Raw genomic sequence first — 22,234 nt, forward strand, 5'->3', positions numbered from 1 at the left:
ATACTCTTAAATCATTAACTTAATTATTATTTTTGTATGCCCCAAAATGTCTTAAAAGGTTTACGATCCCTGTCCAACTGATAAGTCGAAGCGAACTAATCTCTTAGGTCAAGTTCGCACGATGTTGACTCTGTCACGTTATTAGCAAAATGTGAAAAAATCTCAGTTTATTAGCCGCCTCGATGCGGTTAATAACATAATTGTGTAAATCATGTTTTTGTTCAATTTCATTGTTTTAATATGTGCCGTGTTGTGCAATAGTGAAGATCTTGGTTACAATTTGAATATTGGAAATGCTATTGATGTTTTCGCAAAGTGAGTTTATAATTACTATGTAATATTAATTATTATTTGTGTTGTAAACAGTGAAATTACGGTTAACGTTTACTAGAAATGTTTCTGTAATAATATCGATTATTTAATCATTTGTAAAACGTAGGTAATTGATATTTAGAATGTTATTTGTGGGTAAAAATAAATATATAATGATTTATTATTTAGAAATGGAAGGTAGGTGTTTGTTTTTATGTTGTGTCTGTGAAGATAAAATATGGTTGAAATTGTTGATCTCAGGTTGTTGACCTCAATGTTTGTGTCAAATATAGAAAAAAGCTTTATTTTAACGATTTTTGTCGACTTTTGCATGTAGTTTGTATTTAGCAGTTGAATAACGATTTATCAAGTGACAATCAATCACGGCAGTAGTATTCATACCCAGACCGGTATATTAGGGAAACAAAAGCGCCTTTGAGTTATCTTTTGTAATTAAAAATGGCATTAAAAATGCTTAAATCAACTGATAAACATTTTGAATAGGACGCCCAATTTTAATTTCGCTGGACAGTCCGGTTGTTTAAAGTGATACTTAAAATACTTAGGCTGTTCTTAAACATGTTCTAGGTAAAAATAAAAAGGCGTTTTTATTTGTCGGCAATGTCAAACCCACGACGAAGAATGACTTAATATGCTATATTCACAATGAGCAATATGGTTACGATTTGGAAACAGGAGTCTTCCAAATTAATCATAGGGCAAAACCCGCGTTTGACCTGTTGCTTCACTAAGAATCACATGACGCAATTCAAAAAACAAATTTATACATAAATGTACACAGGAATAGCCCGATTGACTTCTGCTTCAAAACATTTGAGAGCACGTAGGGAGGTAGTATAGGTATAGTCAGCAACAAAAGTTCAACAAAATCTATTTTCCCACGTTTTTATTCGCCCTTTTTTGTTTGTAGTTCCGGTTGGATTTTTGCAACTCAATTTTAGGCACTTCCCGATAAGCTAGCAGGCTGAAATTTTCAGGGTAGCTTTAAATCCGAAGACAATGCAATATACAGCTATAAAAACGGCTGGAACGATTTCGATAAAATTTGAATGGGATTTTGATTTTCACTTTCAGGATAAGCTAGCAGGCTGAAATTTTCAGGGTAGCTTTAAATCCGGAGACAATGCAATATACAGCTATAAAAACGGCTGGAATGATTTCGATAAAATTAGAATGGGATTTTGGATATCTATACATTTATTATAAATATTTTGTGAAACTCCGTCAAATAGGAATATGCCATAGTGTGCGCACTAGTACTTGTCACTTTGACAAGGCACACGCACATACGACGTCATTGATTGTCTTTTGTCTAACTCATTCGGAAAGCTGCGCTCATTTATTAACTCGGGAGGTGATCCCCGCTTTGGACAAGCATTTGTGTGATCCGCGAATACTTCTCTTGAGTCTAGGTGTCTTTGCGCATGTGACTTGAATGTTTTTGAAACCCCCCGCGATAAAGCATTAAATATCTATGCAGGAGTCGTTGCTTTTTTTAATACAAGCTTCTGTATATGTTTATCTGTTCTTGATAAGGTTATTTTGTATACTGATCGCATAAAACATTAAAGCTTGTTTCTTTTTACAAAACTGGTCGTATTTATACACTTTAGTTACTGACAGTATACATTGTAATTCCCAACTTTTGATTTAGACTGACATCATCAAAAAATTCCTATCCGTATTAGTATTATTCATCTAGGAATTCTTGTTATTGTTCATAAGTAATTATACAAAAATTTATCTTGTCTACAACCTGTTGTTCATGCTATTTACAAAAGAAAACTTAATTACAAAAAACATCAATATAATAGACAGAAATACAAGTAGATGGACTCATTATTCACAATAAATTGCTAATTCTACTTTTGTTTCATCAAACTAATGACTCAAACAAATCAAATAAAACGCATTTCTGTTACAATCTGTCATCTCCTGAAACAATGGCGTAGCTATTTCGTTTGAGGCCCGTGAATAATTAATTTATCGAGTGAGGCCACATAATCCTAAAATCACTTGAAAAACATAATGAAACTAGACTAATAATGAGCTAAGTTATTTTATAAGGATGGATTGCTGAAAAACCAAACGCGAGAACCTTGTAGATACGGCGGTTCGGGTTAAGTCAGTAAGACTTGGACTTCCACAAGCTTTCCCTGAGAATTTACTGCTTAACCAAAAAGGGGGTTATTTTTGGCAATAAGCTTTAATTTTTCGACCTCGCGCCTGTAGACAAGTTCCATGTCTCCGAGCTCGTACGCTTTTCGGATCACTCAAATACATTGAACTAAGGTCAAGTCACGACTCGAAAGATATGCCTTTTCCATACATTAGAAGTTTCCATTGCTGACTGTGCCTTGACCCTCGGAAGACCTACCACTGCCTCAATTAACCCTTTTACATTCGTGGCAGACAGATGTCGCTCTGCGTCCTGTTATACACTGTCACGCTTCCGAACTGCCAATACTAATACTTTAAGATTAAGAGGTAGGAGCTCCTGATCTAAAATAATTCAACCCTCCATTTCCACAGCTATGGCGACCTGTCCCAAGTTACTCAAGTCATTTCTGCGGAATATGAGGGGGATGAAAGCACGGAGGAAATAGTTCCCTTCAGTGAGAAAAACATTAGAGTATTTACTAACATCACCAGTAAAGAGACCAATGGAGAAGTCAACAGCATCACGAACATGGATATGGTTCTCTGTGAGACCTTTGACAGTCTACTTAATGAGTACTTCAAGAATTTTAAGATTGAAGGGTAGGTTTGGATGAAAACTATTTTAATTTTAAGTAGCCTAGTCTTAGTCATTTATTCTTAGTACGATAGCTAGGACTTCTCTTGCAGGTAATTTGCTAGTCCAAAACGACACTTGGGTAAATGAAGTTCCTAAGTGTTTATTTATCTTGAATCAAATGTAGGAAACCTGTGATTAAGTACTTCAGTATAAACAGAAGTTCGTTTTTTAATATAAAATTTGGTTTAAATTGCCAAACTCGATCCTCTGGACGCATAAGTCTTACAAGTTTTTAGTCTTTAGCTAAATTATGAACAGGATAGTCAATTTTATTCACATGCATCGCATAATATTAATTTAACAATATCTCCTAACCTTTGACCTCTGAACTCTAAATTCCCAGAACTGACAAACCCTGGAAAGCTTTCATGGGTGACTGGATACCAGACGAGATTATGAGGACTTTTGGCATTGACTACGAGTCTAAACCAGATTGCTGCTTCGTGATGGTGAAGCTGACTAAAACCCACAAGTCTGAGCAGCTCGGGAACTTGCGAGGAGTGGCTCTGAAGGACTACGTTGTCAGGGCTATTGACAAGTTGAACGTCAGTGACACGGCTGAAGTAAGGAGGTTTATGCGGAGCTATGGAACTCATTACATCGATTCGTATAAAACTGGCAACTTTATTTATCAGGTTGGTAGACTCCTTTTTCTTTAGTGATTACGTATCATTTCACTCAAAAAAATATTTGTGTTTTCTTTGGATTTACAGTATCCTACGAAATGGTCAAGCGATACGTAAACAACTTAATATTTAATTTCAGGTATTCAAATACAAGCGTCGCGGGTTCGACTTGCTTAAATCCGTGATCAATTTGACCAATAGAAGGCCTGATGCTCTACAAAACCTTAGGTTCTACTTCTCTTCATATTTCCTCAAACAAGTTGGTGATATTAAGGTAAGGACAATCATAATTATTGACTCCAGAACTGCTCGATACTGAGCATAAGCTTCTCCACTTTTTCTCTTATTTATGTCTGGCACTTTCCCAACCAATAAAATATTAGAAGGTATTGCCAACAAAAAAATAACCTGTATCTAGTAATACTAATAGTTTAACAGACAATTTGTCAGTTGTCCAGACAGTGTGGCTACATTATTTGAAAAAGAGGCAGTTTTTTTCAGTCTTTTTCATAAGCTATGTTTAAATTTAGCAACATATACTTTTACGTTTATATAATAATATTTTATCAACAGATAGCCAGCGGCAACAAAACCACGGAGACTTGGGCGCGGAACAACTTACGAGACATACAATATTTGTACTCAAGACCAAGCCTTTTGAGACTGCACTACAGCTCCACATTAGTTCACCAACTACACAAGCAAATGGACAACGGGGCGCTAATAGGCCTTAATCTAAAGACCTTAAGGCCGTTATTTAAGGATAAAAGCAAGGCAGATAAATTTGCGGAGGTAGTCGAAAATGATTTGCAATTATGGGAGATCAACGCGTAGAATAATTAACGTATTTGCGTTTCCAACTTTGATACCGTTTGATACGGCAGACTAACATTCCCAAGACTAGTTATATTGTGCAACTTTCAATGTTAATATTTCGTGGTGAGTCTGCTTTGTTTATAACTACAGACCGACATTCCTCTTAATGATATTCTAGACTTAATTTAGTACTTATCTACTTGTAAAGATACACTTATATGTGAACATACTTAATATATTTGTTAAAATAAGTTGCTACTTAAAAAATAGTTTGAACAATAATATTCACCAAAGACCATATTTATGTTAAGATTTATTATAATTATATCAAAGCATGCTTTGCGGGTCAAAATCTTAACAAAGGTTTTATGTAATATAATTCAGGACTTATAAGATCATTTTATTATGAATCTTAACCATATCCAATATCCGACTTCTAGGGTGAGACAATCCAATCTTTTATGAATTCCCATCGCAAAACGATGGCTCAAAAACTTCCTTATAACGGCCCCAAACAAACATAACCAGTATTTCAATAAAAATAAAACAAAATAAATACTAAATTTTCTTTTATTTAGTCTTTTTAACATTTATTAATACCTACAGTACACAACAAATTGTCATATAATAATGTTTAAAAGCGTTATTTCAAATTCTACTAAGCTCTGTGAAAACGTAGATATATTTAAAACATTAGCTATTTCGTTTATGGTAGTAATTTAGTAAACAGTGTTGCCATTAGAAATTTATTGTAAAAAGAAACATGTTTGAAAAGAGGCCTTTTTTCTTCATTATTGTTCTGTTAAGACAGGGATAAAATTGGAAGTTTTATGAAAGAAGTTCAATATTTGTGTCGCGGGGTTTTTTTACAGTCATTCAAATCACATGCACAGGGTAAGTATAAGGGCTAATAGATATATCCCTTTTCAAAACAGAACAATAATGACTTTTAGATCAAATAGAGCCTCAAAATACACTATACGCACGATTGGTTTGGTTTAAAACACTTTAAATGTGCGCAATACAATTTATTTTAATACATAACAGATCGAAATGTCGTTTTACTAAAAATCGATCTTATGCCTCAGTCAATAAGGATTACCTTTGCCATCCCCACTACATTTTAGCCTACAATCTATAAATCCATATAAAATATATATTTATGTGATACATATCCATCCAACCTTGTAATGGCAAGGGGAACCCTTCATTTACATATAAAATTGATTGATCTAATCATGGTTTCTATAAAAAACTTAAATATCTTTTTGTTACCCTTAGGGGGTAAAAGAGATCTTTTTCTTAAATTATAAATAGACCTTAGGACAGTTATTAACATAATTCTACTGAAGTTCAAATCAGACGATTGATTATTATATTTATATTATGTTTGTATCTCTAGCCTTTTCCCAAGGAACTACACCTCAACTATAGAAACTTTTAGGTCAGAATTTCCAAAATTATTTTTAATGGGCAACTCAGTTTCCAATGTAAAATTACTAAAGTAGATTGTCAGAAAGTAATTACTAAACGATTCTCAAAGATTGCAATTTTAAAGTTTATGCATAATGCTTGAGTAGTTTATACACATATAGATGGACAAATTCGGATGCTTTTGTTTCATACAGACCATTTGTTTTACTTAGTTTTAGACTATATGGCGTTGTGTGAAAGATGTTGAATATATTATATTATTTAGCATATTTTTTTAAGGAATATAAATCAACCAATCGTCTGAATGAACTGCATATACAACTTGCATTCAACAGAAACAGCATAAAAGTTACGTAATACAACAATGGCGTCTAACTATGACGTAAAACTTGCAATATATTAAAACATTATTATTATTAATCTGATTATGAGATTACCACTATTATAGTTACACAAACATTGTTTTTTTTTCATATTTTCTTTTTTTTGACGACGTGATTATAATTATGGTTTGCATACTTTTTGGTTAATATTAATATATTTTTAAATGGTTATATATGTTTTGAATATTGATAATTTATTATCTAACACAAAGAAGTAAGTTTAAATTATCTATTTGTTTACTATAGTCCAAGAGACAGGTTTAAATAGTTTTTTTAGACAATAATCTCTTTAAAAATCGATCTTATGATCTTATCTACGTAGTAATATGTATAATAGGTATACGCTTGCCTTAGTATAGCATTGGCCCAATTTCCAATCACTAGATACAGAATCTACGAAATATTTTCCAAAAATTTTAACTATACATCTATAAATTAAAATCTTGTGTCAAGAGTACTACAACTGTACTAATAGCTCTTAATTTACGAGTATGTGGAAGCGAGATAGTGATACCCTTAGTATATCGTGCTATTTCGCTTCCACGAAGGCATTACTCCTTCTTTAAGATATCATCGTACGGTCGGCCAAGAAAGTGGTTTATCATTTTTGTATGTCTAAGTAGAATAGCCATAAGGTTGACATTAGTAGTCGACAATATTCGTTTAGAGCAAAATCAATTCTGTTGTTCTATGACGCGCAAGGGATTTTCAACCTTAAGGTGGTATACCACTTCTTTGTCGACGCAGGCAATATACTACAAAGTCTATAGAATAGAATAGAGTTTGGATTTGAATCCGTTTAACTACTACGACTGATTACCGTGGAGGATGTGTTTTGGAAATATAATTCGTTATAACAAGCGGGATAAGTATTTCAGCAAATTATATACAGAGGGATTTCAGTCATATCAATATCAATGTATTTAAAATTGATAGCTATTATGAAGCTCGATAGAATTTCAGTAAGGGTGGGTGCTGGTATTACCGATTAGAATGGGTATATTTTTGAGTATGAGTTTTTTTATGATAGAACAATAATATACTTACTAACAAACAAAGTTAGGCCGACGTTTTGAATAATATCTTTTTGGTACCATATGAAAGAAAAAATAAGTGTCTGAGATACTTTTCATTTTTGTTAGAACAAAATTTTATTTCAAAAGCTTCCAAAATCAACTATTTTCCCACGTTTTTTATACACTCACTTTCTTGTTTGTCGTTCCGGTTGAATTTTTATAACTCAATTTGGAGACACTTCCCGATAAGCTAGCTGACTGAAATTTTCAAGCTAGCTTCAAACCCGATGACAATGCAATTTACAATTATAAAAACGACTTTACCGATTTTGATAAAATTTGAATGAAGTGACATTGAAAAACGTGGGATTTTTTATTTTCAAATCTATTAATTAGAATTATTTTTGAACAATAATCTTTAATCGTTAAAAACAAACAAATTGGCACCTCTATCGAAACTGTTCAGTGCAAAGTATCAAGTAAGTAAATAATAATAATAACTATACCCGTCTCAGTAGCGGCAATTCGAACCAGCACCTTGCATAACTTCAGTGTATCTCGTAGGTGGAGGTTACGCGGGTGCAGGCGAACTGGTTGCGGTTCACGCGGCGACCGTTCAGTTGCAGGAGTAGAGGGTTGTTCACGCGGATTGATTTGAAGTCGTAAGTCTGGAATAGGTTATGTTTTGGGGTTATAAATGTAGAAAATTTTATTTTGAAAAGAGTAACTTATGTAGTTTCTTGCCTGTTCTTCTCCATAAGAATGACACTTTGGAACTAGAGTCATATAGTAATTTTTTTAAAGTGCCTCAGAAACGGCCTATTTGAAATAAAAACATGATTTTGAAAATACTGTAAATTCTTCAGAGAATTTTAACAATACGAGGAAATGTTATTTGTTACTTGTGAAATTTTATTCAATTGATTGTGGTTTTTGTTTAAAAAAAATGTTATTTTAAAGTCCTCATAGTAAAAGCTCGAGCAAAGAAAATGGGAACATATCTTAAACAAAAAAAAAGTCATTTTATTTTATCGTGTAAACATCAGCGAATCTGTAAACTATTGCATTTCATATTATTTAAAAAAAATTGCGATAATATCACTATAATTCTCATTTAAGCCTGATTCTCTTAAAAAACAATCGTTTAAACAAACTATCTCATTCCAACTTACCAATTCCTCAGACTCATGCTTGTGAGATCGCAGTTGGGGCTCCGGTATAGCAATGCAGTCGCCGATGATGGCGCCGCGACCGTCAGCCCAGTTGTACACAGTGACTAGCACGCATTCCATGCTGTCATCCACCAGAGCGAAAGTACTGGAAAATGGGTGAAGTAATGGGTTTAAAGATTTGAGTATAGCCTCTATAAGTTGGAGAAAAATCTGAAGTAGGAATAGTGGAAATTGTAGTGGATTTGAGTGTTATAGAGAGAGAATGGCTGGTGTTTAAATTTATGCATTGTATTTATTTATTTGTTTAATAGTTTATGTACACAATCTGGTAAAAAAAAACACACAGAAAATAAAAACAAAGATGTAAAATGGGTGCTGCTTATTTCATATAAAGATTCTTTAACTGAAATACATAACTGTAAATAAAACACAACATAAAAGAAAACATGTACAAGGGTACTGTTTATTTCATAAGGAATCTTTATCTGAAAGGAAATAATAGTTTGTAACACAAAAAAAGGTTTAAATATGAACTAGAGTTTTATTTAACACACCCTTGGAAATTATTAAGGAAGAGGTAGTGTAGGGTAGAGGACGGAGAGGTAAACTGGTGTTAAATCACTATTCGTTCATAAACTAAATTATAACATTCAAATTAACCATTCGAGAAAAAAATATAACTTCTATGAATCTATTAGAGACAAAACATTTTTTCTTGAATTAGAAAATTAAAGTTTCCGTAACAAACATTCATTAACTAATATTCTTGTTGAACATCCACAGATATTTTTCGGTTTAACGGGCTTACGCACACGACTTTTTATATTGGTTAGAATGTACTGCTACGCTTTTTTGTTTGAAATACAGTTAGATAACAGTTTTCTGGACACATTTTGTGATTTTTAAATTTCGACAACGAATGTAAAAGGTTCTTATGGTTGAGAAGCAAAAATCCAAATACTAAGTCAATAAGAACGACTATGGAGTTTATAGTTATTCAATATAGCTTTCACTATGACAGCAGATGTATTTTTCGCATTTGCCAATTTCAAATATTCAAGCAATGAATAAATTGAACAAAGCAGAGTAGATTTTCAAAACAAGGCCCATAGCTTTATGCAATAAACGATAATTTACAAATGTTTAAAGTACATGGCGCGTGATGTATGTTAAAAGAGATTAACATCGTGTACGTAAGCCGCAATGGACATCGAGACGTACCAAACTGAGCACCGGTGTGTGTCCTCATCCTCCGAGTCGCTCTCAGTTTCGGGGCCAGTGCGCCAAGCATCAATACTAAGTGTCCATTCCAAGTGGAAAGCATTCAAACAAGAAAAAACGTGCGTTTTTAAAACAGAAACTTACTTTTAGGTATCCTTTAACGTATTATTTATCTGTGGTTGTTTATTTTACCTATTTGTTTCTATCACGTTGCAAAAAAAAAACTATTTTCTATTTTATTACTACGCTGCAATTATAACTGTACTTTCATAGTATCAGAAATCTTTAATTTTGTGGGTGAACAGAACAGGTCCCAAAGTTGCACCTTTAGGGACTCGTTTTAGTTACATTGTACATATATCGGAACAAATCCTATAATTTTCGACAATCATTATTTCGCTATAGAAACAAACATTTGAGAACACACGACTGAAAATGAGTGAGAAGCGTCAACATACTCCATCCCTAAACTGTCATCAATATGAACTTAATCAAAAGCTAGAATAAACTCGAAACAATATACGGAATACCTGTAATCGCACGTCTAATAAGTTTCTGTTTTAAAACTAGCAAATCTAATAACTAGCACTTATTCGTTAGCTGTCCCTGCTCCTTAAGCCCAGTCTTGCACGATTGGATCACAGCTTACCAAATAACCAACATGAAAAATGAACCGCTCAAGCTTGCGGCAATGTGCAGCGTTATGTACGGCAAACAATGTTTAATGGAGCAAATGTTACTTCCGTTTATGTATTTTGAGCTCTTCAGAATGATATAGATGTAGTTTGAGCGCATATACCAGTCACCCCCTAGGTATTTGAGTGATGAGACAGGAAAAGGGCAACATTGACAAAACACAGTCGACTATGAAGATTGCTTTTTGTCTTTTAGCAATTTCCTTTTTTTTTCGTTGGGCAGGAGAAAACTCATGGAGACCGACCTCCTCCTGAGGGTGTAGGTAGTGAGAGAGTCTGACTCTTACTGTCTACACCTGAACTGCCGTGCAACCTCTCCCGCATTTAGGCGATGCGCTGTAATGCATAGCAATCTATCACGCACCACTCCTCTCCTATCCCACCGTTCACATACCTCAGGAGGCAACTAGACGCCGCATGTATACCATAATAAATAATTGAGTATTTCTGTGACTAGCCATCAAGTAAAAATCTTACGTTCATCCAAATGACTTCTACGTTTTGATATGGAAAATGTAGTTTAGCCCAAGGTCGAAATTAATGAATTATAATACTATAAGTACTTACAAAGGTACGGCATTGTCGTTATGTATGGATCCGATGACTCTGCCCACGACGACGGTTCCCTCGTTGTTTCCTTCTTGCAAGTGATCTAACCGAGTCTTTTTGAGAGTAACTTCACGTTTCCCGAATGTATGAATGGTGCCTTCAGCGTAGATACCCAACATTCTCTTGTCAATTGACTGGGGGAAAAGTTTAGACTTAGTTTTTGAATGTTTTTCTCTGTAGCCGAGATGGATAGACAAGTAACATTTCACTTTATATGGCGTTAGAGCGTCGAATCGTTTAAACATACGGAAATGATTATCCTTTCCCATAAATGCCATGACTATTTTGCAAAAATGTCGCTTTTCTATGCAGACACAAAGGAAATTACTTAAGAAAAACAAGTCATCAACTCATTTACAATAAGAAACTCAAAATCTGTTAAACAAACAAGTTTTATTCCTACACCCAATATTCCAGCCGAGTAAGACATAAAGACTTCCTATCGTTGCTCCAAAAAACCAGTCCCAAACAGCATAACTCCACATATATCCTCACCTGCACCATATGCGTCAATCGCTTCGCCTTCAGCTTGCCTCGCGTCCGCACCAGCGTGTGCGCGGCCAGCGTGAACGTCACCAGGCGCGAGCGCTCTTGACGTGGCGGCTGCCATGGAGGGTCCAGCCGGCTTGCGAACTCAAAGTTCTGGATTGCTTCGTCGTAGTATTCCGAGTATTTTAGGGCCTAAGTTGAAGATTGACTAGCATTAAATTCCATGACACTTCAGAATTTTAGATGATACGTATTGCATCAGGTAATGTGGCAAGTTCAGGGGCATTCACTACCTGCCAACACCAAAGTGAGATTTTTGCAGTTGTGATAGCATGCAGCACTCATAATTAAGCCTATAATCGGCCCCCAGATCTTACATAAAAATATGATGAATTGCCACTCAAAATTGGGGCAGTGCAGATTTTTTTATAAGGCTGTTGTTAAGATTCTGGCAAAATATATAGATATTACGAATTGTAATTTAGAAATACAGTTAAGAAACTATACTTACAATGCCCTTGTTATAATACAGGTCTGGCTGTCCCTTTGCAACAGGATCTAGGGATGCTTGCTTATAAGCACTCATGCACAATTTCAAAGTAGATGGATCTTGAGCTACCATGAAAAATTGGCATAGGTATGCATTTCCCAAGACCGACCAGGACACTCCATCCTTGATATCCTGGGCTACAGCCTCTTTGGCAAGCTCAACACTCTTCAAAATGGCTGGAGTAGCTTCGGATCGCTTCTTATCACTGCTTTCTTGACGCAGGATTATTGAGAGGCAACGGAGAGAGAGACGGTTGCGTTCCTGTTGAAGGTTAAAAGATAAAGGGACAGCTTTAATTTTTGCAACAACAAACCTAAATGCAATATACATTAAATGAATCAGATTGGACATTTTTTTTTCAATAAATATGTTCAGCATTAGGGTGGATAATTTGATACAATTACGATAGAAGTTTCACCATCTTATTCTAAGGCAGAAATTCTAATTGCAAGCTCAGCAATGGATCAGTCTGTTCGAGCTAGGATAAAGTACTTGTATATTATCTTTAACATTACAGCAGCAGCAGCAGCAGCATATTCTTAGAAAATAAAAACATCTTAAAATTTAAGGAATTATAAAACAGTTTATATTATTAAACAGTAGGCTTCTTTTTGTATTAACAACTTAAACAGAAAAGGCACAGCAAGGATACTAATTAGGCAAATAGCTATACAGAACAACTTACATGTTTTAAAGCACCTTCAAAACTGGATTTTGCCTCTTTTACATTCATATTCTTCCAATGACATTCTCCGAGTTCATTCCAAGCGTCAACCAGGTGGGGGTTGAGCTTTACAGCCTTGCTCAGGTACTGAGAGGCTCTAGAATCGTATGTAGGGCATATGTTGTAGCAACGGCCCTTCATGTAAAGGAACTTGGCACGTTGAGCGAACGGAATCTGAGTTTCCACTGAAATTGATTTTAGTTTGGAATAATGTCTAAATTAATTTTATTAAATTTGTCTGTTAGTTATTTTATTGTTATATGGGGTTATTTGTTAAATAATACAAATAAACCTATATAACTAAGAATAGTAAATGAAATTAAATAAGTATGTTGTTGTTGTTACCATCAATGGCCTCAAACTTCTCAACCAATGCTTGTTTCTTCTCTTCTACATATTTATTTTTCTCCGTAGCCATCTCAATGGGATGGTTTTCGAAAAATAAGTCTCTAAAAGAGTACATCTCTTTGAGCTCGGCCTGTAAAAAAAATACATAATATATCTACTTCAAGGAAGGTATTAATAAACCCTCGTTTGTTGCATGTTCAGAATCAAATACATAGTTATACTCCGCCCTTAAGATGACCAACTGACCGTATGTTCAAGAGCCAAATTATTTAATAATTACAATAGGTAAAATATCTCTCAATGTTATTATTTTTTAGTGTCCTATCAACAGGGTGAAAAATCCATAACTTTTCCACTTACAGATAATGTCTCCAGTAATCCCGTAACATCTTCCGGCACTTCTGCCTCCACATCTGTTTTTAAAGACATTTTGTACTTATTACCACTTTAATTCACATTTACTTGAAATTGTAATATTTCCGAATACACTACACTCGACTCCTCAAGGATCAACATAAACAGAGCTGGTTTATTTTTTAGCAATCGGCGAAAGAGCAGTACTGTGATATATGTGTTAACAGGAGTGAGAGAGAAAGACAATACCTTAACGCCAAAAATGTGAACAATTAGGAACCAGAAACGTTAAACGTCTAGAATCTCTGTCTATGATGGACTACCTATTGATTTTTAATTGCATTGGGCGATTGAATAGGTATGTATAGTTCTACATTGATTTGTATCTAAACCTGAGTGTATTGCAACGTTAGAGAATGCGAGGGTACGCAAATGAGGGAAAAACGAGAAGAGAAATAAAAGAATCTATGAATATAAAATAAATCAAATCACTTAATTAAATGAAGCGGATTTCCTTAACTAGTTAAAACTGTTCTTTCGAAGTTCGTTTCAAGTTTTTTATTTCACTGTTTCCCGAGCAGTATTACAAAAAATGGCAACACTAATGGTCTATCGTGTCGAGCTTCTTGATGGTTCAATACCTATTTTTGCTTTTTAATCGACAAAGTAGTGAGACTGAATGATAATTATAAGTTCAGTCTGTATCTGTCCACTACGTAATGACGTGTTCCTGTGCGTTCAATAAAATAAACGACCTTGACGAACGTCTTCAACAAAAGATTTCCTTCCGAAGAGAATAAATGCAACTTTGCTCACAGGAGTTTTGAAGATCAATTGTTAAAAAAAATTTGGTGTTAAGTGTAATGGCGTACTATACAGATATTGTGGTGGATGGAAGTGGAAAAACTAAATGCGGATTGTGTAAAATATTTATTTGTGATAGTAGTAGAGAAATAGATCGGCATTTAAATGATAAGAATCACGTAAAAATGAACATGCAAAGACTTATGGTACAGAATAACATTGCAGAGAGTGATAGGCAAAATATTTGTGGTTTATGTGATCAAATGTTTGATTACTCTTCTATTAATAATCATATTAATAGTTCTCGACATCAAGATATGAAGGCGTCTGTGGAAGAATTAATAAAAAATGACGGAGGTTTGCTAATACTGCCTGAAAACGTTACCAACGTTGGTTCTAAAGTTAACTGTTTAGCTTGCGATTGTTTTATAGACTTTGAATTTCCATCTGTAAAATCCCATATAGAATCTGCTAAGCATAGGAGAGCTCGAGCCATCGCAGTTCAACCGATGAACGCAATTTTCTCAGTAGAGGATTCAAGTGATGATCTTTGGTGCAAAATTTGTCAAGTGTATTTCGAAAACTATATTGAAGTTATTTTCGAACATGTGGATGAAGACCCAATGCATAGAAAGAAACTTGGAAAGCTATTGATGTTGATCGACGGTCAGAATATCTGTATTGAGAAGTTCTTGTATGACCCTAAAGAAGATAAAGCTTATTGTAAGAAATGTGATATTGAAGTTCCCTGTAATGTTGATAATTTAGAAAGGCATATTAAAGGCAAGAAACATAGCACATAAGCTTATTGTTGAAAATTTTGGCAATACATATTAGTTTGTAAGAGTATTTTATTTATGTACGTAATGATAATTAACTATGTTATTAAACGATTACTAATCAATGTTGTTTAAATAAAAAACCTATGAATTAATTAATGGTCATCAATTTCAAAACCCCCCGCCCTTAGTTTTAAAAGAAGATGATAGCTTGAAAAGCTGCCAGCACACAGGTAGATAATTTGAAAGTTAGAATAACTACCCTCCCGTTCTTGTATGCTTCTCAATACAGAGCTGTTTTTGTTTTCAATAAACCTAGGCGTTATTACTAGGCTATCATACAAAGCATCTTCAATAATTTAAATGTTATCTGAAAAGGTCAATAGCCTTGAGTAAAAATATTCAAATGGGATTTCCCCGATCATAGACAAGATAACTGCACGTTTCAGTCTACGGCTAAATATGATGAGAATACCGATTACTTTTATGAAAATTAAAAAGAAAAAACTAGCTTTCCTGTCGGGGGTATGTTCAACGAAAGATTAATATTTTATGTTCTCCTTTCGCGATAGTATGTAGTGTTGCCCTATCAAAATTATTGGGAAATCGATTGAGTACAAGAGAGACGGCAAAGACACGATTAAAAACACTGTTAACATCTGTCACTAGTCAAACTGTCACATTAATCCAAAAAATTCGCGAAATTTCAAGTTACTGCTATTAAAACTGCAATCCATTGCTAAAACTACTACTCATCTGTGTGAAACATTACAACAACCATAAAAGGATAAAATGAAAACCGGAATACTGTACGGTATAGTCGCTAGTTCGAAGACGCGAGTACGTTGCGTATTTTGCGGGGTGCACATCCCCAAAGCGACCAGATGTATCGAGCAGCATTCGCACGGCGCCAAACACAAGGAGAACATCGATCTGATGAACGAGAATGGCATATGGTTCGAAAACGAGACGCTTCTGTGCAAGCCATGCAACCGAATCATCCCGAACGAGGAGTCCGTCATTAGACACATTGATGGCGACGATCATGCAAACTGGATGGCCGCTGTAGAAGATCTAGTTGACGGTGAGTTCATTACACTTGAAGCTTTCCTGTCTTGCGAGAAGGATGAAGTTTTCTGCGAGGTGTGCCACTGCGAAGTCCTCTGCACCCTGCAAAGCATTGAGGAACATGTCAACCACCTCAGTCACCGGTCCAAAATAACTGACCGTCTAAGGCCCCTTAATGGCATCTTCCCAGTTGAGAACGAAGATGAAGTTTGGTGCAAGGTCTGCGACATATACATTGATAGCTCGGTCCCGAGCATTCTGAGCCACATTGACGATGATGAGCAGCACATGGAGTGGTTTGCGGAGATTGAAGATCTGATTGAGAGCCAGGAGGTGTCTATTGAGGCTTACTTGGCGAATGAGCATGAGAAATTTGCGTATTGCAGCAAATGTCACACTGAAATTCCCTGCAATGCTCAGAGTCTTGAAAGCCACGTCCACAGTGTTGTGCACTTAGATCGTTTCGGCTTATAGGTAGCGGCCCCCCATCGTTTCAGTCGTGGCTAGTTTCATATTGATTATTTTTAGTTCTATTCACTATTAATTTTATAGTTTCCTTAATTGAATCTCATTTCTCATTGTTAAGTAGCTCTTATTAGATTTGTTTTAACTTAATATATAATTACACGCGAAATTCAAGATATTTTATTACTGTAGTATTGTAATTATTTTGGTCCTTATTTCTATAAGTAACATGTCTTTTAGTTTTTCGTGAAGTTGATTACGATTCTTTCATTCTGTAATTTATGATTTTATGAAAGTCACGATAAAACGAATGGGGCATGAAAACTGATAAATGAATCTCACGAACGAATGTTTAATGATATCGCAACATTGTTCATCTAACAAGAGCTTGCGACGTAACTCACTGCGACTAATCTTTCAATGTTGTTGGCATTAGTCATAGGCATATTATGTCAATAGTATCAATATTTAATCATCAATCATATAATCCGTGTATATTATGATCTCCTTACTAATAGCGGTACCAATCACATTTTCTAATCTGAATTCATAAATATTTAGACTAGTTTGACTGCCACAGTTTGACTGCAGAACTGGATACTGCATCCTATGTATTTGCAGTTGATCTACAGATATTGTATTATGTAAGTAAGCCGAAGTTCTTACTAAGGAGAAAGGAATGGAATAATGTTAAGAATTCAGTCAACTGTGCCATTTTCATGTATTTCATATATGCATAGAAATGTAATTTATTAATACATGTTTAGGTAGATACCCAATTGAAGACATATATATAATGTTTCAAACTGAGAAAATAGGAGTTACAGTTTTAACTTGTTGCTAATTTTACACCAGCTAAGTAACATTTACACCAATGGTAGATTGATATATGTTTGGGTTTAAAACATCATAATATGGCCTGTATTATAAAACTTGTAATATTATGAATTGCATGGAGAATCTTGAGCTTGTTGCAGTAGCTGTTTAATATCAATATTTAATCACACAAGTAAATTAGATAAGATATTTTAGATGTACCAACACTTACTTATCGATAGCAGATAATTTATTGTATTGTTAAGTATAGTAGTACCACATTTGTTAAGTACAACTGGTTGCTGCTTAACCGCCATTTTACATCGATCAGTCAAGCGAGATTACTATCTGTGGCATTCATGGAATAAAAACCTTAATGAAATTGAAATAAGGTACGTATTTAATTGATTGACAATCGGCTCCAGTCTATATTGTCGAAAATATACGAAGTTTCCCGATGTACATTATAAAAGTGGTACTAGGATAACCTTCTTCTAAAACCCATCTAGTCTACTGCTCTATATTTTTTTGGTAATTTTACACAAGGGTATGGAATAATTGAAAATTGTTCTGGTGAAGAAGACAGATCTGAAAACTGTTATATATAAGTTCGTGTTGTTAGTAATCGGTGTTTATATGAATAAGTAATTTATTGTATCGTATTTAATGATAGCACGCTTCATTAATAACATATTTTTATGTTTTATTTATTTGTGAAGTCCAAAATTTCAAATTGTTATTAACCATTGTGACATTCCTTATGTTTTACACCATTTTGTGTTCAATTTAGTGTTTTCTCGTTTTGCGCACCCCAAACTTCAATAATAAAGTATACAATAAAACATAAAACCAGTGTAATATTATACTTTATTCATAAATAATAATTCAATTACAAATATTCAATTATAGATCTGTGCTATAGAAACAGAACTAAAACATTTATTCAATTCATTGTAATAGTAATAATCGAAATATAATATTTATTAATACCTTTTTTTGACGTATTTTTATGCTTGTAAAAATATCTCTAAGTATTTTTATTTGCCAATTAAAATTTAACGAGACGTCCCAACTCTAATTTCTAACTAATTTGTTAAAGATATTATTGTTCTGTGTTTATTATTAATTTAATTATAGTATCGACTTAGATTTGTAATTATTTTTGGTGAGATTCATTGTTTTAGCATTGGGACGATTAAGTTAAACTGTTTGTGATATTGTTACAATAGTTATTAGTTTCGTTTTTTTAAATAAATCTTATCAAAAAACAAGAAATTGGATTTTACCAATCATCAAACTTCCTTATAAAAAAATTCCAATAAATAATATTTAAACATGGATTTTAAAGAATACGTAAAAAATTAAGATATGGACCCGTAATAGAGGGGGAAAAAACATTTTGCACTATATACATTTGTGCATCAAAATCATATTGTTTGGACATAACTATGCGAGAACCAACCCTCAAAGACATCATTGTTATGTTCACACCAACAAAAACGAAAAACAAACTCAAAGTACAACGTTTTCAAAGCTGATAGTTGACATCTCGTATAACTACAATCCCAATTTCATCATTCTATCAAGAGTATGAAATAGCTAAATTGAATTTATTCGTAAAAGTTAGAACTATGGTGCCGAATCAAAATATCAGTTCAGAAATTACTGAAAAAAAAAGCGAAAGGATTTAACGTTTCCACATGATCAATCATCTAAGGGATAATCATCATCTTCATCCTCTTCTTGAATGGACTGAAGGGACGCTTCCCTTCGCCCCCTGAAGTTATCGTCACAGGGGCATGGACCCATGTTGTATATGTCGGGTGGAGGTGGAGGCGGGCTGGAGGCCACCTCCCCAAGCCTATTTGCTATTCGCTCTTCATCTAAACGGACTACCTTTATAATATCCTCGGCATAGTTGTCCAGACGGGCCATGCTGTCAGTCAGGTTGCACTGGAGGGAACTAAACGAAAACAGATCATCAGAATAATTAGTTTGATATTTATTATGAGCTCGTCTCTGCTGAATGTAGATCTCCACTTAAAAGGGATCAAAGTTTAAATGTCGGACTACAATTGTACCCGTGGTGAAAGTTGAAGCGAAAAGTAACGAAGAAACCGATTGAAGTAGGTACTGGGTGGGTATGTGCCATAAAATAACTGGGACCCTCTTTAAAATTGACAATATCCTTCACCATCTACCTTGCAACACCATCCCCTATAGAAAAAGAAACCAAGCCAAGTATACCTTATCCTATCATGGGTTGTCCTCAGTTCCTTGCTGAAGCTCCGCAGTCTACCGAGCTCATCTCGCAGCTTTCTATCCACTTCATCCTTGGTGAGCTCACCAACCGGCCTCAGGGTGCGGTCGGCGAGCCTGGCTTCTATAACACGCTCCTGCTCCATAGTTTCTATGAGATTCTGTTCTGTAGCCGTCTGCTCTTCAGACAATGATTTGTAATCTCTAACAGCCTGTGAGATTTGACATGAATACCATAATGGTAGATAACAATAAGTTATAACATCTATTATCTGTCCCTGAACGGTAAGTTTTTTTTGTGATTTAGACGATAGTGATTTGTAAAGAATTGCATAAAATGACGTCCCAAAATGGCATGTCCTAAAAATCTATTTTTTACTGCTTACCTCTTCCTTTTGCCAGTAAAGATCCTGCAACTTAACCTTGTTCGTATTGAGCCGTCTTCTGAGTGCTGAGTCCACTCTAGCACCATGGGCTTGGGCTGTTATTGACAGGTGGACTCTGGCCCCTCTTACCTTAGCGAAATAATTATTGTAAGTACCTGAGTATTACGCAGAGCCATCTTTTTCAAAAATATATTGTGATGGACACAGAATAATTAGATTATTACGTTAGATGTACGGCCAAACATCTCAAGCCATTTACATGTTCTTAAGGTGACCTATCTAGTTTAAACTAATGTACCTGTTGTCTAGTAACAATTGCGTTACTGAGTGCTTTCAGGCCAGCTTTCTTCAACGCAATACATCGGTTTTCCCAGCGATTGACTGGTGATGCCCTAGACAAATCGAAAGTACAATTTCAGATTTTGTAGTCTGGAAGATCTAGTATTGCAGTTTTATACATGATGCTGTTAAGAAGGGTGTCTAAGCATGTGTAGTATTCACTTCATATCGGATATTGGGGTGGAAGGATGATTTATAAAAGACAGAATAACATTAGCTTTGATGTGGTTAAAGATAAAGACATACTTTTTTTTCTTCTTCCCTCTGTTATAATCTCCTGCTCTGGAAGCGGATTCTGGGCCTTTTATGTTAGCACAAGCCTCCTCAATAGAAAGTGCCTGATCTTTATGAAGAATGTCGACCAATATCTTTTTCCTCGTCTTCTCCATACCAGCTGTCTGCTTGTCCAATATCAGGAGTAGGTTCTCGAATTTCTTCTTTTCTTCGCGTAGAAAATCGTATTCCTGAAAGTGGTATATACCCTATTCAGTTGCTATTATAAAACAACGTGCGGTCGTGTTCCTTGTCACAAACGACAAAATTTAAAGATGAGGGCATAACACTACGTCTCAAAGTGGATCAGTTGCGGTCATTAGAAAGACACTGATCAGAGACAACTGAAAAAGTGATGGTACTTCAAGAAATGGTGTAACTAGTGAATAATATGTTCGAATTATCTTCGATATATCCCTACGCGCCTGTACGGCGTGCCGTGCCTATTCACAATAGAAAAAAATAGGTAGAAAGAAGTAAATAGTATACTTTACTTGCAAAATAACTTCTTCCACATTATCACTTTGTGGCTTCAGCGCCCCCGGTTGGCTGGCTTCGCGGGAATGTATGACTATTTCGTTTTGTATCCTCTCGATAACCACCTGAAGAGCGTTGCGTTCGTAATGAAGGGTCTCTATCGCGTCCTTAAGGCGTTTCGTTAGGTCATCTAGTACCCAGCGCCACGAGGCAATGTCGGAAATCCTGAGAAAAAGCATGTAGCATTATGGTACGCAAGGAAGAATTACATAGAATTTAACTGAATTGACGAAATTAATTTCACCTTGTCATTGATCCACTTCTTTGCTACAAGATATCTACTTGTAAAAATTGCTTCCAAATTTTTTTTTTCCTAATATTTTTTAAGCCTCTTCTTAGTTTAGTAAGCATTGATTGTAAATTGTTGTGATTACACTAGCCAAACTAAACGCGAAACTATCCTCAGAGACTCAGAATCATCTCACTCTTACCTGTCTTCCAAGCATTTCTTGAACTGATACTCATTGCTCTCATGAGCAAAATTGTTAAGCATCACCAGTTCCTGGGTATCGTTGACCTGTTCCACTACCTTCGCACTCAGCCTGTCGTTCAGGTTCTTCAAGTCTTCAAACCCATAAGGGCAACCCAGGTAAGAGTTCTCGGCAATCATGGTTTCAATTTTGTTGTGATTTGGTTATAGAGAGTATTAAAAGTTTGTTTTGATTGTGTATTGTGTTTTAGTGTTTCTTGACATGTTATTAAGTTGTCAAATTTATTTTGTCAAATTGAGTTTTAATGTAAGAAGGTTTGTGTAAGAAGTTGTTCGTTCCTTTGTGAGAGTCACATTGGCCTGATTAAACTATCGGGTACTACTATTTTAAGGAGGGTATATCGTAAATCACTAACCCAATCAAACAATCAGCTAATAAAAAGTGTGTAAACTCCGTGGGCATTATCTAAACCTCTTCACTAATTTGCAAGAGTTCATAACTTTATTACCA

The 22,234-nt window shown here is 34.9% G+C and overlaps 4 protein-coding genes across 4 annotated transcripts; 2 read left to right on the top strand and 2 right to left on the bottom strand.

The window, feature by feature from the left end:
* On the top strand, positions 1–5,626 carry LOC113499908 (torso-like protein). The gene is made up of 5 exons (XM_026880512.1): positions 1–315; positions 2,866–3,093; positions 3,474–3,765; positions 3,896–4,030; positions 4,330–5,626. The coding sequence occupies exons 1-5, from the start codon at positions 212–214 to the stop codon at positions 4,588–4,590; spliced, it is 1,020 nt and encodes a 339-aa protein (XP_026736313.1). The 5' UTR covers positions 1–211; the 3' UTR covers positions 4,591–5,626.
* A 2,137-nt stretch (positions 5,627–7,763) lies between these two features.
* LOC113499909 (tetratricopeptide repeat protein 5-like) lies at positions 7,764–14,108 on the bottom strand. Its single transcript, XM_026880514.1, has 8 exons — positions 13,574–14,108; positions 13,211–13,343; positions 12,827–13,050; positions 12,103–12,402; positions 11,598–11,783; positions 11,061–11,236; positions 8,578–8,722; positions 7,764–8,073 (listed from the first exon to the last, which is right to left on the bottom strand). The coding sequence occupies exons 1-8, from the start codon at positions 13,640–13,642 to the stop codon at positions 7,954–7,956; spliced, it is 1,353 nt and encodes a 450-aa protein (XP_026736315.1). The 5' UTR covers positions 13,643–14,108; the 3' UTR covers positions 7,764–7,953.
* Positions 14,109–15,774: 1,666 nt separating this feature from the next.
* LOC113499910 lies at positions 15,775–18,478 on the top strand. The gene has a single exon (XM_026880515.1). It carries the CDS (start codon positions 15,943–15,945, stop codon positions 16,690–16,692), a length of 750 nt encoding a protein of 249 aa, XP_026736316.1. The 5' UTR covers positions 15,775–15,942; the 3' UTR covers positions 16,693–18,478.
* Positions 18,479–18,508: 30 nt separating this feature from the next.
* LOC113499911 lies at positions 18,509–21,996 on the bottom strand. Its single transcript, XM_026880516.1, has 7 exons — positions 21,725–21,996; positions 21,251–21,458; positions 20,730–20,947; positions 20,443–20,536; positions 20,145–20,273; positions 19,747–19,970; positions 18,509–19,462 (listed from the first exon to the last, which is right to left on the bottom strand). Exons 1-7 carry the CDS (start codon positions 21,901–21,903, stop codon positions 19,204–19,206), a joined length of 1,311 nt encoding a protein of 436 aa, XP_026736317.1. The 5' UTR covers positions 21,904–21,996; the 3' UTR covers positions 18,509–19,203.
* Between the last annotated feature and the right edge of the window lie 238 nt (positions 21,997–22,234).

The sequence above is a fragment of the Trichoplusia ni genome, chromosome 13 (genome assembly GCF_003590095.1).
Source record: "Trichoplusia ni isolate ovarian cell line Hi5 chromosome 13, tn1, whole genome shotgun sequence".
Taxonomy (NCBI): domain Eukaryota; kingdom Metazoa; phylum Arthropoda; class Insecta; order Lepidoptera; family Noctuidae; genus Trichoplusia; species Trichoplusia ni.